Consider the following 15,915-nt stretch of genomic DNA (forward strand, 5'->3'; position numbering starts at 1 on the left):
CGGTTCTCCAGGTCTGAGCGAAGAGTCCAGTCAGAAAAGCTTACAAGTTCATACCCTCTGCTACATCTGAAAGGTTTTTGATGTGTGTCACATCGCAGTGGATTGTCACCCAAAAGAAATACATATTTATAGTAGGTTAAAAAAAAAGGTATATCAGTGCCACCCAACTCCAACAGCAGGATTCTGAACCTCAACTCCCTTCCCCAGGACTGATACGTGCTTAATTAGAGGTAGAGGCAACCATGTAGGGTAAAGAGTAACAGGTTCCCTGTGCAACTGAGCAAAACTTAGGTGTTGCTATCAATTTCATCAGGCCATGGCCTTTAGTTTTCATTGCATCAACCTACTAAAACATGAGACTTTGCTGTTGGCTCACGGTTTGTTTTGCTCTAGAAAATTAGATGTACTTTTGAAAAATTGAATGTAGTTTTGCGGGGTCAAGGATAGCAGAGGAGTAAGATGTGCCTAGTGTCTCCTCTGCCCAGGCAAGTTTCAAAGTGACCTTAAAAATTTCCTTCATCATAAGGCTCAAATGAAATGACTCAGCAGAACCACAAGTTCAATACAGAAAGGACCCGTTGGAGCAATTCAATTTTGTGTGGTATGGCAGATAATTATGGCCTTACTGGTATTTTCGCCAGAGCTCCTCTCTGTAAAAAAATTAGCCACCAGAAGGTAATGCCGAACCAAGTCTAACACTCCAGTACCATAAGTTACGGGCCGGCTAGCAATCTCAGTGTCTCCACTGAGCACAATGCAGGTTCTGATCTACCTCCAGGTTCACACTCAGCAGACCTTCACTTCCTCACAACCACCTTTGGGCCCACACCTTGCAGGCATTCTCTCTTCAAACTGCAGCTGGGTGGCCATGGTGCTTGTGTGTTTCAAAGTCAACCGCATCTTGGAGATCATCTGGCACCTTGTACCTCTCTGCTGTCAAAACATCTAACAGCAGACACAGAGCGTAGAAGAAGAAAAGTCCACGCGGCTGAGAAATCTTTTCAAATATGGCAAGGTCCTTTGCTGGAGCTGCCGCAAATTACGTCTAGGTGGTTAACTTGGCAGGCCATGCCCTGTTACTGGACTGATAAGATTATCTTAACAAGACCATGGCCATTAATACCTTTGAAAAAGCATTATGGCATTTTATACCTGCCTCAGAGACACGAGGGAGTCTAGGTTTGCTCAGATATTCTTCACACTTTTCATGTACAATTTATTGACTGGGAGCAAATAAAATACAAGTTACTTATATGTACTCTGTAGTTCTCCACTACTGATATTTTTCAGAGATTCACAGGCTTGAATGCTCCCCGTTGCCTAGGTGGAAGCCCCATGGTAATTATAGTAAGCAGTATGAAAAAAAATTGTAACTTAACTATGCTCAACACAGTGACAATGTTAACTAATTCACATCATCAGAAAATAACTTATCTCCACCCAGTCAGGAAGCAAATCAGGAAGCCCCTTTCCCTCAATGGCCACTGCAACTCAGATTTCTCAGCACAAATGTAAAGGTAACTGATTAGACATTTAAAAGAAGTGATCTCCAATCAGAGAGGCAGGTGGGTCACATATTAATCTACAAAAGAGATCAATACGTGTTTTTTCTCTAGTATTAAATCTTTCATAGAAACACGAGCTCAAATCTGAATAGTGAGCAGTTCTTGTAAAGAAGCAGAATGCCTTTAAGGTGCGGTGGGAAGCCGGTATTATGGTAAAAAGAAGCAAAAGAGGAGCTCACTTAAACAAAACAGATGTAATATTTTACTGCTGTATCCAGATAGTAATGTTGGGAAAATATAAGTCTATTTTCCCATGCATCTGCTCTGCAAAGATCTAGCAAGGGTAGTCCAGTAAACAAAGCTATTAAAGTAGTCACACCTCTAGCAGATGTGCTCTAGCCTTTCTGTCCAGAGGACATCCAGCTTTTTTGCTGCCAAAACACTGTACCCACAGAAAGCACCATGCTGTGTATTGATACCACATGGCTCTTCCAAGGCATACCATGGGCTATCAGAAACTGGTCAATTTACCTGAGCATTTTAGTTCTTTCAATGTAAAATGTGAGGCCTATTTGACATCAAGAGTATGGTGTGCTCTTTCTGAGGCATCAGTAGGATTGGGAAAATAGGTCTTGAAAACTATTGGCTCTCATTAAGACTAAAGTCTAAAATTCTGTTGTAACTTTGGAAATAAATTTGAGGATTTGTCCTCAGTACAGCTCTGTCATCATAGAATTGCATATAAGGTTCTTTAACTGTGAAAGCTTCAATTTCACCAACTCTTGGTACAAGTGTTAAGGGTAATAGTAAAGCCATCTTCCAAGACAGAGGCTTGAGGTCCGCTAGATGTACTAGTCGATGTACTAGTTGGACAGAAGCCACTAGTTGAAACAGGGTTGTGTTTATTTGCCATGAAAGAAGTGCTCTCCTTTATGTGGATAAGCCCCTAATAGGCCATTGAGGAATTTCTTAACCAGTCCACAACACCAGAGTGCCAGTTGATTTGATGATCTCCTGAAGAATAAAACTTCTGCCAGGTGGACCTAGACAGAAGCGCAAGTGAGATTTGCTCATGCTAGGTGAAACATATAGAAGGATTTGCTGAGATAAGGAAGAAAAAGTTGAATGTTGTTTCTTAACTTTCAGAACTTCATAAACAGAGAGTCAATTTGGCCTTGTATGTTGTGTTTGTTGTTTCAGCTCTGGTTAAAATCTCTCTGCAGTCTTCTATAATAACAAATAGGTGGAACTCGCTGTATTCAGGAGCCAGGCTGATATATTATGCAATTTTGGCTTTGGATAAATCTGGCTTTTGCTCATCGTTAAAAGTTCGATTACTGGTCTGAGCAGAATATGCTGGTGCTCTGATAAGTAGTAGCATCTCTGTGTACCAATACTGTCTGAGCTATGATGGGACTATGAGGATAGGGTGACAACTGCTATTTTTTAATTTTATTCAACAGTCTTGGTATCATAAGTTCTGGATACTGGTCATCATAGGGGTCACATGAATATTGTTTTGCAAAAGCTACTATGGACCTAGATTTTGAAACGTCAGGCTGTAGGTCATGGAAGGTGTAAAAGATATATCTTTTTCCTGTCTTCATTTTCTAAAGCCATTCCATTAATCTGCTCTCTCAGTTTTGAGCGTTTTTGCAGAAAATGAACAACAGTACTTACAATACTTGGCTTTATGCTTTGGACAGCGGTGTAACAAACCTTGAACCCCACCCCGCCCTACCCCTCCAACCCCCTCCTGCAAATACATGAACATTGGCCCAGTCAGTGGTCTGCTGCCTGCACACAGTGTACTGTGCTAAGGGGGACCCCTGATCTTGTGGGCTGTGGGTGCCTTTGTTACGCCACTGGCTTTGGATGAAGATAGTGAAGACACTCATTGTAAAGATCATCAGAAATAAGCCATTTTTTTTTTTTTTTTAAAGAGATCTCTGAAACACTTTGTTGTCAGTAATAACACACAAGCAATATATTCTAAGGTGTTGTCAGTTCAAGTTGAGGTTAAAAGTAGAACAATTTTGCTTTGGTGAGAAAAAACCTAAGCAGAGCTCAGGAAGACTCCCTTTACATGATGTGCTGTAAGAAGTCTGTGGAACGGCGGGCCATTGAGGGGAAGGGTGCTTCTTGATTGGTTGGAGTTTGGTCCTTTTCAAGTGATGTGAATTGATGTGAATTGGTTAATGTCATTACTTTAAGCGTGATTAAGCTAAGCGTACTATAATTACTGTGGCACTTTCACCTCGACAACAGAAAATATTCTACCATGTGCATCTAGGAAAGATTCAATACCGGAGAATGTAGCATAACTGGACTTGAAAGCTTCTTCATACTATTAAACTTCATGATTGACAGGCCCTTATCTTTAATTGCTGAGGGTTTCCTGTATTTTAGGTATGAAAGAATGTATCTCCCTGCCTTGTTCAACTCACAAAGGATTGAAGCAGTTCGGGGTGGACAGTTCCAATAACTAGCTCGGTAAGTACTAATTTACATCAGGCAGACCTCTGCGTAGAGTGAATTAGTGGGTGAAAAACAATGGTGCCAGGGAGACTGGCAGTGGTTCAGACTGCTTGCAAGCATTTCTCCCATCACCTGTTGTGTGTCTGATATAATACCCCAAGTTATCAGATATGCTCTGACATGGATCTCTAGCTGCGACAGGATTCATGCAATATCTTAAGGCTGAGACCAGTTGGGCGTTGCTTGTGCTTCTTCTAAAATTGTCAGTTCCAGTGGACTGTTCTCAGGAGGGGGGTCACTATAAAATGTAGGCCTCTTTTTACAGTTGCACAGCGGGTGAAAAACAATGGGTTGGAATGGTACAGTGAGGGAATGCCAGTGATTTATAATGTTTGCAAACATTCCTCTCATCACTTTTAACATATTTGTTATAATTAGGTTTCAACAAACCCTTTTCGCTGGATCATATATTTCATTTTCTGCCAGGCCTGCTTCAGTCCGTAAAAGAGTGGAGTTCACTTCCTTAGCGATTCCCTGGAATTTAGGGAAGCATTCACATTAATAATTAAGGAGTATAAGCTGCCCGTGGGCCAGATTTTTAAAGGTACATACCACAACATTTGTTGTCAAAAAAGCCTTACCTAAATAACCTTTCCCTAGTGTTTTGTGGGCATATCATTTTTCAGCTTACCCTCTGTGTACAGCCATGCATTTCATCACCTGCTGAAGCTGTGTGGCCAGATAGCAGGAGTGAGCAGTATTACCTCCCCTTATTGAGGTATACACTTCACTGAAGGCCACCCTGCACCAGCACATATCAACCAGTACTGAGTTGAGTTCCTTGAGAAAGTGATGTGTAAGCATCACAGGCATGTTTACAAAATATTACAGTATTCTAATCAGGAACACATCTTGGACAAAGCTACTCTTTCCGAAGATAAGCGAACATGCTACCAGAAGACTACTTTGTCATCAAAGGCTTGGTTATTGATATCCTTATTGAGGAGATACATTTGCATACCTAAAGGTGCATGGCTACCATCCTAAAACTAGATTGGTCATATTTGCTAACTTGTGCGCCTTTTTTTCTTACTCTCCACTAGACCAGAGATGTTACCAAGGATGTCTAATCAGCCCACCACTTGTCCATTCCTGACCTATTGTCATTTGTAAACAGCAGAACATAATTTGCATACAGGAAATGGAAAATGTTTTGCCTTGGAGTTTTATCCCATGTGTGTTCCCTATATGTCTGATATGGCTTGCAATGGCTCCATTACCAGAATAAATAGTAATGGTGGCATAATGGCTAACAGCCGGACATGCCTTTGTATTGCTTTGGAGTCATAAATTATTCCCCCATATCAGTAAGTGCCATAGGGTCAGAATATAGGAGGTTAATACAAGAGATGTATAGCTTTCCACAAACAATGGTTGGCAATATTAAACACATACAACATAAGGTAGCCAACATTTAGGGGGCAAAGAAACTGAAGCAGGTCTGCTGTAATACAGTATAAGTTTGGCTGCTGTATGTCATGGCAATGACTCAATAACCATTACATGGTCCATAAGGAGAAAACAAAGAGGATCTGAAAGCATTATTAGACAGATTGACCCTAAGAAGATCACAAGACATATCCCACCTGTCCTTGCAATCATCCTGTCCAGCAGAAGGCAGCTAACCTGTAAGGTCTACCAAACGTCAGACTACAAATTACACTGCTTTGCTGAACCACAATAATCACCAGCAATTGGAGGAGACTGAGGAACTGATCTGATCAGTTGCCCAACGGAGCAGGAAAAATGATCGGTGGTACAGGGTGGAATAATAATTCCATACATTTACTTAAGGCTTGTCTCGATAGTGCAGTTATAGAGAGTAGTCTATAGCAGTCGACTACTGCACAGTTCTGTACCACCACTACCAGCTCAGGGTACCATACTAAGCCACATCATTAAAATGCCCTTCCATGCTGAGCAACCTTGTCAGCAGGTACTGTGAAAGCCCTGGGTAAAGACTTCGAAAGTGAAAATGACAACCTTAGAAACAACACTACATTGAGAGAGTAGCAGATGCCTCAAGTTTCAGATGTAGAAATTATATAACTCTGCAAAGGCACCAATCTAAGGAGCAAATGACATCTTGTTTTCCAACAGGATGCAGAGTTCCCTTATATCATGAGAGGTCTGGTGGAAAGAATTGAGCAAAAGAATCAAGGGTCTGAAGGTCTTTGCAAAACGGCGCTCCCCACTTGTTTTGCTATTAGATTAAAAGTTATTATGCTTCCAAAAGGCAACAGTTGGAATGTGGTGCTGTGGCTGGGTTAGCGGCACAGATTCAAATACAGATGACAGTTTTGTCTGCATAAGTGAAATAGTGCAAGTAGAGATAAGCCAGAAGGTGAAAGTGAATACTTAAGTGACCAGCCCTTAAGTTCCTAGCAGGCCATTTACTGAGCAACAGAGAAATAAAGGAGAAACCGTAATTACTGGGGGTGACCAGAAAAAACATAAAATCCAACCAAACACCACAACATGGATGACAATCACAGGAATATCTAATGGGAATCATACAAGTGAAATAGTCAATGGTGTCAAATCTGGCATTAAGATTTTTCAGGTTGGATATTCTTCCAAAATTGGTAGTTACAGTTTCAAAGTTCTCATATGTTAGAGCCAAAATAATGTATTTAATGCTCTCTGGCTGAGAGATATTCTGTATTTGGTGGTTTTCAAGAAAATCCTACAGTTGTCAGGTAAGAAAGCTTTCCAGCAGGCTAGGTGCATAAAGCAGGTTTGAGATTGACCGAAAATGTAAACATATTTAGGATTTATTGAGTAATTTCTGCACTAATGCGTCCCATGCTAGTTCCCGTCAATTGATAAAGTGAACAAATTGTTGTTGATTTTCCAACTGATGGCTGGAGCTCAGCAGGACTGCAGTAATAATGTATAAAAGCCAACAGATTAAAGGTCACATTACAAATTATATGTTAATAACGACATAATTAACTTCTTGTGGTATTAGCACTACATCTTCCAGAACTGTTGCATGGAGTAAGCTGGACTGCATTGGAATCACGGTGCCTGAGAAAACAGTGCATTTGATAATTCTCCATATATTAACACAGCATATGGGGGAAATGTAGAAGTCGCGGTTTTGCAGATAGGCACCATTTTAAAGTTTATCAACTGCATGGAAAGGCTCGTGTAAACAAAGAAGCTGCCACATAACCCTCCAATAAATCCTTAAAGCTTGTTCAATCACTAATAAGACAGACATTTTCTATGTGCTCCGGTACATTGGCAACAACAGACATTATCCTCTTCCATCCTCCTAAAACTGCCATCTGCGTACCCGGGCTGTTTAACCATGGCACTGAAACTTGCAGAGGAGATGGTTAAAGAACAGACCAGACCCATTAGGCACACCATGATGAAATCCTCTCTAAAGCGTTCTTCAAGCACTCATATGAGGTAACCGATTTAGTCAATGCCATGTCGTTATACTCCTGTAAGAATGTGGGACATCAAGAGGAAGCAGAATTACATCAAGGGTAGGGTACCAGACCCCATGTAATAGCAAACAGAGCTAGATCCTGGCCACAGGCCACCCAATACCTTGGAAAAATAGTATCTGATTCATAATCTTAGGTATGTAGGATAACACTGGAAAAGTGGAAGCTGAGGGAACCCTTATGCAAGGTAAGGACAAGAAAATACAGACCACATTGCCACATGATGTAGATGTAACATCACAAAAGGTTAATTGTGGTGGGGAAAGAGTGCGCCAATAGGCGCTGGGGTCCAGCTCACTGGAAAGGAGAAGAACAAGTTACTTACCTTCAGTAACTCTTTTTCTGGTGAAGACTGACTGCAGATTACTCACCTTGTGAATTTCCCCAAGTGTCAGACTGGATCCGGAAGCTTTCATAGTAATTCCCACACTTGTCGACAGGTGGTGTTGTGCGGCTCTATGTCAGTTCAATTCTACCCTAGACATGACGTTGGCATTATACATTCGCAACTTCAAGGTGCTGACGTCAGTTCTTTCTGACCTCCGTCCACATCAACAAACGTGGGGCCATTGAAATCAGTTATGGTAGTGTGCAGACTTTAGGTAGTAATTTTACTATCTCTTCCACAGAACTGGGAAGAGGGTGTGTCAATGAGGAATCTGTGGATAGCTAGATTTTCCACCAGAAAGAGAGTTACAGAAGGTAGACAGCTTGTTTCTTCTGATAAATACTTCTTACTGCAGATTCCTCACCTTGTGAATAGATGCCAAAGCAGTACCTCGGTGGTGGTGGGTGTGTGGAATGGCCCTAACCAATAAATACTGTAGGACAGATCTAGTGAAGTGCCCATGCTTCTGGACTTGACCATCAAGGTAGTAATGCTTTATGAACATGGAGCGCGATGCCCACATAGCAGCCTGGCAAATGTCCAATAATGGCACACCAAACAAAAGTACAGTGGTAGCAGCCTTCGCTCTGATGGAATGAGCTTGCTTCTGTTGGGCTGCCATTTGCAAATCAGTATATGGCTAGGTGCAAACTGGGGTGGCATGTTGTGCAAAATAAAAATGGATTGGGATGTTGCGCCGAGTGATTACCTGTGGCTGAGATAAAATGTAAGCATTCCATCCATCAGTTTTTTTGTATGGTATGTCGCCCTAAGCGGGACAGGTATACCCAGACATGGGGTCCTGTACACACTGTCACTGGAAACAATCTATACCTGGCTGATAAGCACTAGCAAGGGCGAAATTGATCCAGGATTGCTTTTATTCTGGTTCAGGGAAGGGGGCTGGCAGTTTGGGCTGGATATTTCCCACTGGAGCAGCTGATTTGTATATGCCTGGATACAAACTGAGGTGGCATGGTGTGTACAAATACGATGGTTTGGGATGTGCCCCAAGTGATTACCAGTGGCATACGGAGAAATACTGAAAGCCATCATCTGTCGTCACTCAATCTTCATGCATGGGAGTTTAAGTTGTACAGAGTTGGGTGCAGCAACAGGAGGGTCTCATGAAGGGGCAGCCGGATTGGTGGACAAATGCTCATACCCAGAGGTTTCCGGTTACACACTTTCTTTGCTCAGTCCAGAGCCACTAAGATGACTTGCGCCTGGTCTCTCCTCATCTTTTTCAGCTCGCTGGGCAGGAGAAGGAGGGGCGGAATGGCATGCAAGATTCCCAAGTCCCAGTGCAGGTGGAAGGAGTCTCCTTAAGTAACAACCTTGAGAACTCCAACATGCAAAAGCTTGGACCTGGCACATTGTCTGCGGTGGCAAATAAATCGAGCCAGGGTTCTCTTTATTGGTGGAAGAAGCCCTGTGACACTTCCACCTGTAACTGCAATGTGGGATTTGCTAGGCAACAGTGTCTGAGTTCATCTACCTGAAAGGTGGTGTGCGATCAGGGATATGCCCTGAGCTTTCAGCCACTTCCAGAGACATATAGCATCCTGGCAGAGGGCACATGATCCTTTATCTCCTTGTTTGATGCAGTATTACAAGATGGTCACGCTGTCTATGAGCAACTGTTCTCATTCTCCTTTGATGACCGAGAGGAACGGGTTCAGTTTCAAGCAAATCATCTGGAACTCAAACTGGCTGATGTGAAGGCGAACCTCCACTGGAGACCAGTCTTCTGATATTCCCCTCTCAGAGATGATAGCCCCAACCCAGGACCGATGCATCTGTCACAACTGTTATTTATGAGTGGGGTATGCAGAAGGGGTCAACTGACGATCAAATCAAGGTCGAGCAGTCACCACAGAAAATCTTCCAAAACTCTCCAACATTTGGCTGGAATATTACAGATTGCCTTGGTGGTAAGCTCACTAACACTTCAGATCCCACAGCATATTCGGCATGTGGAAAGATCCACGAGCAGGAAACAGGAGACCAAGAAGCCTCAGAGCGGACCTCAGTGAGGCACAGGCTGCCATTTGACCGGAGGGCAAGATCATGGTTTGCAACAGTACATCAGTTAAAGGGGAATGGAGGCTCGCGGGTTAAGGACCTCTGGTTAGGACAGTGCTTTTGACTTTCTGGGTTGACAGGAGGTGGTCAAGTGTCTCAACCACCCTTTGAATCTCTGTGGTGAAGAATGCAGACTCTTCAGTAGATAATGGCAGGGTTTGGTGAGGAGAGGCCCATGTCTGAGGAGGTGTCTATCCCACTAGCATCCTGTAGGTTATCAAACACATCACCTTTATTCACATTATTTGTTGTCATCCTTATCAAGATTGCCCAGTTCGTTAAGTGGGGCATACTCTGGCTCAGAACGGGCATATTATGTAGGTTTGGGTGACAGAGCATGCGTCTCAATCTGACAGTACAATCAGTTCTCTATCTGGCATAGGTGATGTTGAGACTGCCACCGATTCCCACGTCAGTGGCATTGGCAATGGGGCTGAGCATGGTATCTCTGAATGGCACTGGGACTTTTTTCGGTGGAGCAGGAAAAAAGTCAGCCTCAATGCTAGGTCGAGGGCACAGTCCACATCAAGGATAGATCTGCCGATAGTAAACCAACTGGATGGCCACCTGTATCCATGAGGCCCAAAGGTGCTCCAGAGAGATCCCTTGTGGATTGAAAAATGTGGTCCAAGGCCACCTTCAAATCGATGACTGCTATGTTCATTTAGGGTGGGACAAATGCAGGACTTGCCCCCAGATCTGTTCCACAGTGGGAGTTAGGAGCATCTCGTGACTTTGCATGGTAGAGGTGGCGGAAAGGAGGAGACCCATTTTAAGATTTCTTATGCTTCTTGTGCGACTTCCTCTAATAATCTAGGGGATCAGGACCTTGAAGATGACTGGCCACAGTAGTAGCCTCGGGAACAAGAGCAAATTTGTGGCCTTGACTGCGACTGGGACAGCCAGTCTTCTACGGTGAGCGCTTTTTCATCCGCCTGGGATGGGTGATTGCTAATTTTGCTTCCAGGTCACGGATGGCTTTTTCTTTTTTTTTTCCATTTTGCGTAACAGACAATACACTGTTTAACGTTTGGAACCAAGACGCCATAGATAAACCTTATGGGTTTTTGTCACCAACATATGTGACAGTCACAACACTGTTAAAACCCTGTTGTTTTATGGGGTGGCATCTGCACACTGAAGAAATTAGAAGGAAAAAACCTCTCTGGAGTGCCAGCATTCACGAGTTCCAGATCAGCATTGGCTTGTGTGGAAACAAAGGAAGTGGAATCAGTGCGCGAAGGTGGTGCATAGATAGTGGCCCCGACATGTCCAGGGTTGGACGAGCCTGACACGCAGCAGCACAATGCTACCTGTTGACTTGAGGGAAATGCTATGAAAGTTTCTAAATCCGGTCTGATGCCTGGGGAAATTCAGTAGGTGAAAAATCTGAAGTCAGAATTCTACCAGAAATGGCTGATTTGGGTTGTTGTCATTTATTATTATTTTTATTTATTTTTTTAATTTTGCAGCAACAATAACAACAATATCAAATGGATCGGTTGTGTGAGAGAATCTTACTATGAGAAATCAATACATTATTATTTACATAAAGGAAACCTAAATCCTTAAAACTATGCAGGCTAAGAGAAGCGAGAAGGAAATGCACACACTTTGCTCAAAATAACCTCTTTTATAACAATTATTAAGGCCCACAAGGGCCAAATAACACAAATTGCTCTTTCCTCGCACTCACCTTTGAAATTTTCATGAATTTACTGGGATCCAGCACACGGTTATTCTTCGGTGTTTGCACTGTGTTCCATCCACTATCATCTGACCTCTGCCCACCTGCTGGGGAAAAGCAAAGCCTTTGAAGTTCCACACTTAGGTGACACGTTTGTACATAATGAATATTTGAGATACTTTGCAAGTTAGGTCAACAAAAAACTGTAGAATCTGCTGTAATGAATCATTTACTGCAAGTCAAGCCTTTGTTGTGAGTGAGTGAATAAATGCTGCTGGTTCATATAGAAATAATGTTACTGTATCATATACTACTTTAAACTACTACTAGTACTACTACTAAAAGTAAATATATCTCAAGCAAGCAGATATTTTCAAATTGGATCACAATCTGTTATTGTATTGTAATAGTATTGTAATAGTATTGTAATAGTATTTATATAGTGCTTACTACCCCTGATGAGGCGTCGAAGCGCTTATTATAAGAACCAACGTTTCCAGACAAGATAATAGCACCCCACAAAATCAAGTGGTCTGTGTGTCAACCTGCTTACTACAGTGCTAATGTTAAGTAAATTAGGTCTTTATTAGAGGTCAACTATCTCCTCCATCGAACCAGCACAGTGTGTAAACATTGCACTCTTAAATCTGTTTTCAGAAGTTCTAATTATAAACCCAAGCAAAGTTACAGCAGTAAAACACGGAAAAACTGGCAAAGCCAACAGCTGATGCCTTTTGACCTGCTGGCTATTCCAATGCTTTTGCTTGTGCTGGACAGCATGTGCCACAAAAAAACGGGGGCATAACAAATAGGTGCAATGACATAACAGTATCATGTGTGCACGTCAGAAATGATGCATGCGCCATTTATTCTGATCTAAAACGGCGGGCGCCATTTAAATTGGCAAATTAAAAGAAATGTAGTATTGTGTGCAAGTGCTTGTCGCTCTATGGGGTGGCACGGCAGCAAAGGATAGCCACGCCCCTTCCCAAAAAAATATTGGAAGAAAGAGTTACTGACAACAAGGAGCTTGGAAATTATCGTAAGTATGGGTGAGAAGCAGCAATGTGGTTGAGCAGGGCGAGGTACAAACAAGATAAAGAGAAGGCAAGCCACTGAATAAGAAGCAAGCACGTGAGAGTGCTAATAAAGCCAACCAATGGTAAGCAACAGGTGGGCTTTAAGCCCACAATAAGTTGCTGGTAGGGTCCACAACAGTCGCTTGTCTACAGACTTCTAAAAGCGTCCTGGCATGAACACCCCTTTCCAGGGATATCATTATAAAAAAAGAAAAACAATGACAGATTTGAAGGGATGTCCTAATTCATCTTTGTCTGTTGCAAGAACGAGTCCATGTGTTTCAAATTTGGTCTAGAACCGTGAAACTGCAAGAGGAATGTATAGGAAAAGTGCATATTGTGTAAAATATTGTGCTTTATTTATGCCCATCTCTAAAAAGGACGGTGTGGCACCATACCTTCCGAACAAAAGCCTTGCTTTCCTTCCCACAATCACTCAGCCTCTCCACCTCAGAACTTTAAAAGCGACCAGGACGCTACGCAGAAGTAGAAGGCAGCAGAAGAGATAATGGGCAAGCCATCAGAAAGAAGGGCTTAAGAAAGAAAGGAGTAACAACAGGTAGAAATTAAGTTTACTTACTTGTAAATATAGAGAAATGCTATTTTAACAGTATGATTGGTTGCTTGAGTTTTTGGCAAATGTCTATATTTATAATTAAAGAACTTATTTTTTTCCAGTATTTGACTTTTAACAGATCACTATTGAAATGATTAGCAAGCAGTAAGCAAAGTGGGAGGTGGGTAAAGAGATTGCCCTCCAGTATGTTTAAGGATTGCCTTTTCCACCCGAGTGCCACCATTTGCATCAATCTTATGGTCACAGTGGAGCAAGGAGTCTGAAAATGATTTTCATGCGGCTGCCTTGTTTATCTAATGGAAGTATATAGGCAAAGAGTTCACACACCATAGCCTAATCTGCTGAGGCTTTAGGACCCTTAAAGAAGTTCCCAAATATTTATTATGTAACTGCTGGAACTTGGAAACTATCGTAAGAGTGAATCTAGGGTGACGTATTTCATTTTTTTGGCTCTGCGGAATTATGTACATATTTGGTTGCAGACACACATTTGGAGGAACTATCGGTATTGAATACTTTCGGCATTTCAAGTATACCTGGTCATCTAAATGATGTATTATCGATGGTGTTACTTATGCTGAACTCTGTTAATGACAATGTTCAAAGTTGCAGAATGAGGCAATTGTCACCAAAATGAAGATGTTCAAATGCACATAATGATTTTATCTCAATACCCCTGAAAGCAAAAAAAAAATAGTGTTTTCCCAGTGAGAGATTTAAGTGCATTTAAAGAGAGGAAGACATCAAAAGTGACAGTTTAGATTCCATACTTCATTTTACAGAGCACACCTGTGATATATGCAGTGATCATATCAAAAAATATTTTACCTTGAGCTGTAAAAACAACATCCTCGACTGTTTTTTCTTTCATCTTGGGTATGTTTAAGTTGTGAGGATGCAAAGCAGAGCAGAGGAGGTAGGGTACGATCTTATGCTCTACTACTACGGGTAAGGTTAACATGTTTAGAAAGCACACCAGTAGGAAGGGTTAGTGGAACCTGTTTCAGACTGAGTCAATATGTTCATTCACTCCTGAGGTCCTTGATGTTGAAACTCTAGAACTCTACAGTTTAAGCTGCTAGGCTGAATGAGATGGACTAAGCGTGCAATCTCCTGCCACGTTCCTGGTGCAGGTCTTGAGGGGGCACATGGGACCGTACTGACGTGCAGTAGGTGGAAGAACCATTTTTGCCAGTCTCAATCTGAGGCTTTAAGGACGATCCCACAGGGAGACATTTTCGGCTGAGGGGGCTGTTAGCTGAGGAGGTGGAAATACGAGTCCACAAATGAGTATAATCTCTCTGAGCACGAGGCTGCACATTATCCACTATAAATGACTAAGCAGAGCATATTGCACCCCGAAAGTGCTACACAAGTTTGGCTCTCAAAAGAACTCAGACTGTCAGATGTGATTAATCTGCAGAAGACTTTACACACTTATCATGGACATTACTAGCAATGGTGTGAGGTAATTGCTGCTTTATCAATCATGACTGGATATGATCTGTAATGCAACCCAAGAGTTGCCATAATGGGATGGGTATGGGAGATCCTTGTCTCACATACAGGCACTATACTGCCTTGACACAGATACTAGAAAAGAGGTTTGTTGCTGGGGGATGGTGATGATACCCTAAATACAAGCAGCAGATACTCATCGGTCAACTGTAATGAGCAAACAGAGCTTTACACTAGTATGATAGCACTCAGATACTCAATGTAGTCATTGTAAGTCTGAGTAACCATGGCAGATGCATACAAAATGCTAACAAATGATGGGTTCTTAAAGTTGTTTTTTTAAAGAAACAACAATGCTCTAGCAGCACACCACTGGTATGTATCTCTTATTTCTGTACATGTTCACTATGTCTTGTGCGTATGACTAAGCAATGCCTTTCTTTTTATGCTGTGCTAAAAATTAATTAAAAAAGGAAATGCGCAAATTCTCTTTCAGTTAATGGAAATTGCCTCATCTACGGGTTCCTTGTGGGAAGAAAAAAATGTTCATCTGTATTCAATTACAAAAAACAACATAGCTGGAAGATGTTCGATTTTTATGTCATGCTCACTCATGGATTTGCCTTCTTGCCCAATATAGCTGTTTTTTTTGTTGTTTACCCTAGAGAGGTACTGCAATGTCAATGTATATGGGCGTTTGTCAGCCTACATCCTCGGTTCTCGGGGAACTTTGATCAGTGTGCTCTGGTGTACTGCATTATGATGGTATTGTTGAGTTTTAGAAGGGCAGATTTGTTTAAGACTCCAGGCAAGGAGGCTTTTATGAAATATCTCAAAGTCTTAACACATGATAATGTCTAACGACCATTGATGAAGAGTGCTCCTTCTTGGGCTAGTTGTCCATAGCGAGAGTCGTTGCTTAGTACTTGACTCCTGGCAGGCTTTGATTTAATATTCTTTCATCAGAACAGTAGGGCTCCTCTTACGCCATCGGTATGTGCATCTCAGTTAGCCAAAAAGGCACATCTCAGTAAGATGTCCCTGAGGATTGCTTCATAATGACACTGAATCTCAGACAGTGACCATATGCTTTGTTCTGTTGGCTTTGAGTTTGTGACAGTATTTTCACCACTCTAA

General features: G+C 42.0%; 1 protein-coding gene across 13 annotated transcripts in view; it reads right to left on the minus strand.

Annotated features, from left to right (window-relative positions):
• Positions 1 to 15,915, minus strand: part of EIF4G3 (eukaryotic translation initiation factor 4 gamma 3) — a 906,783-nt gene that overhangs the window by 146,282 nt on the left and 744,586 nt on the right. For 8 of the 13 annotated variants that reach the window (XM_069240074.1, XM_069240069.1, XM_069240065.1 and 5 more), the window contains one exon: positions 11,674 to 11,771. In XM_069240074.1, the coding sequence (XP_069096175.1) occupies positions 11,674 to 11,771 (98 nt within the window). The remainder of the gene's footprint in view (positions 1 to 11,673; positions 11,772 to 15,915) is intronic. The other 5 variants (XM_069240075.1, XM_069240071.1, XM_069240067.1 and 2 more) reach the window with 1 other exon arrangement.

Source organism: Pleurodeles waltl, chromosome 6 (assembly GCF_031143425.1).
Source record: "Pleurodeles waltl isolate 20211129_DDA chromosome 6, aPleWal1.hap1.20221129, whole genome shotgun sequence".
Taxonomy (NCBI): Eukaryota; Metazoa; Chordata; class Amphibia; order Caudata; family Salamandridae; genus Pleurodeles; species Pleurodeles waltl.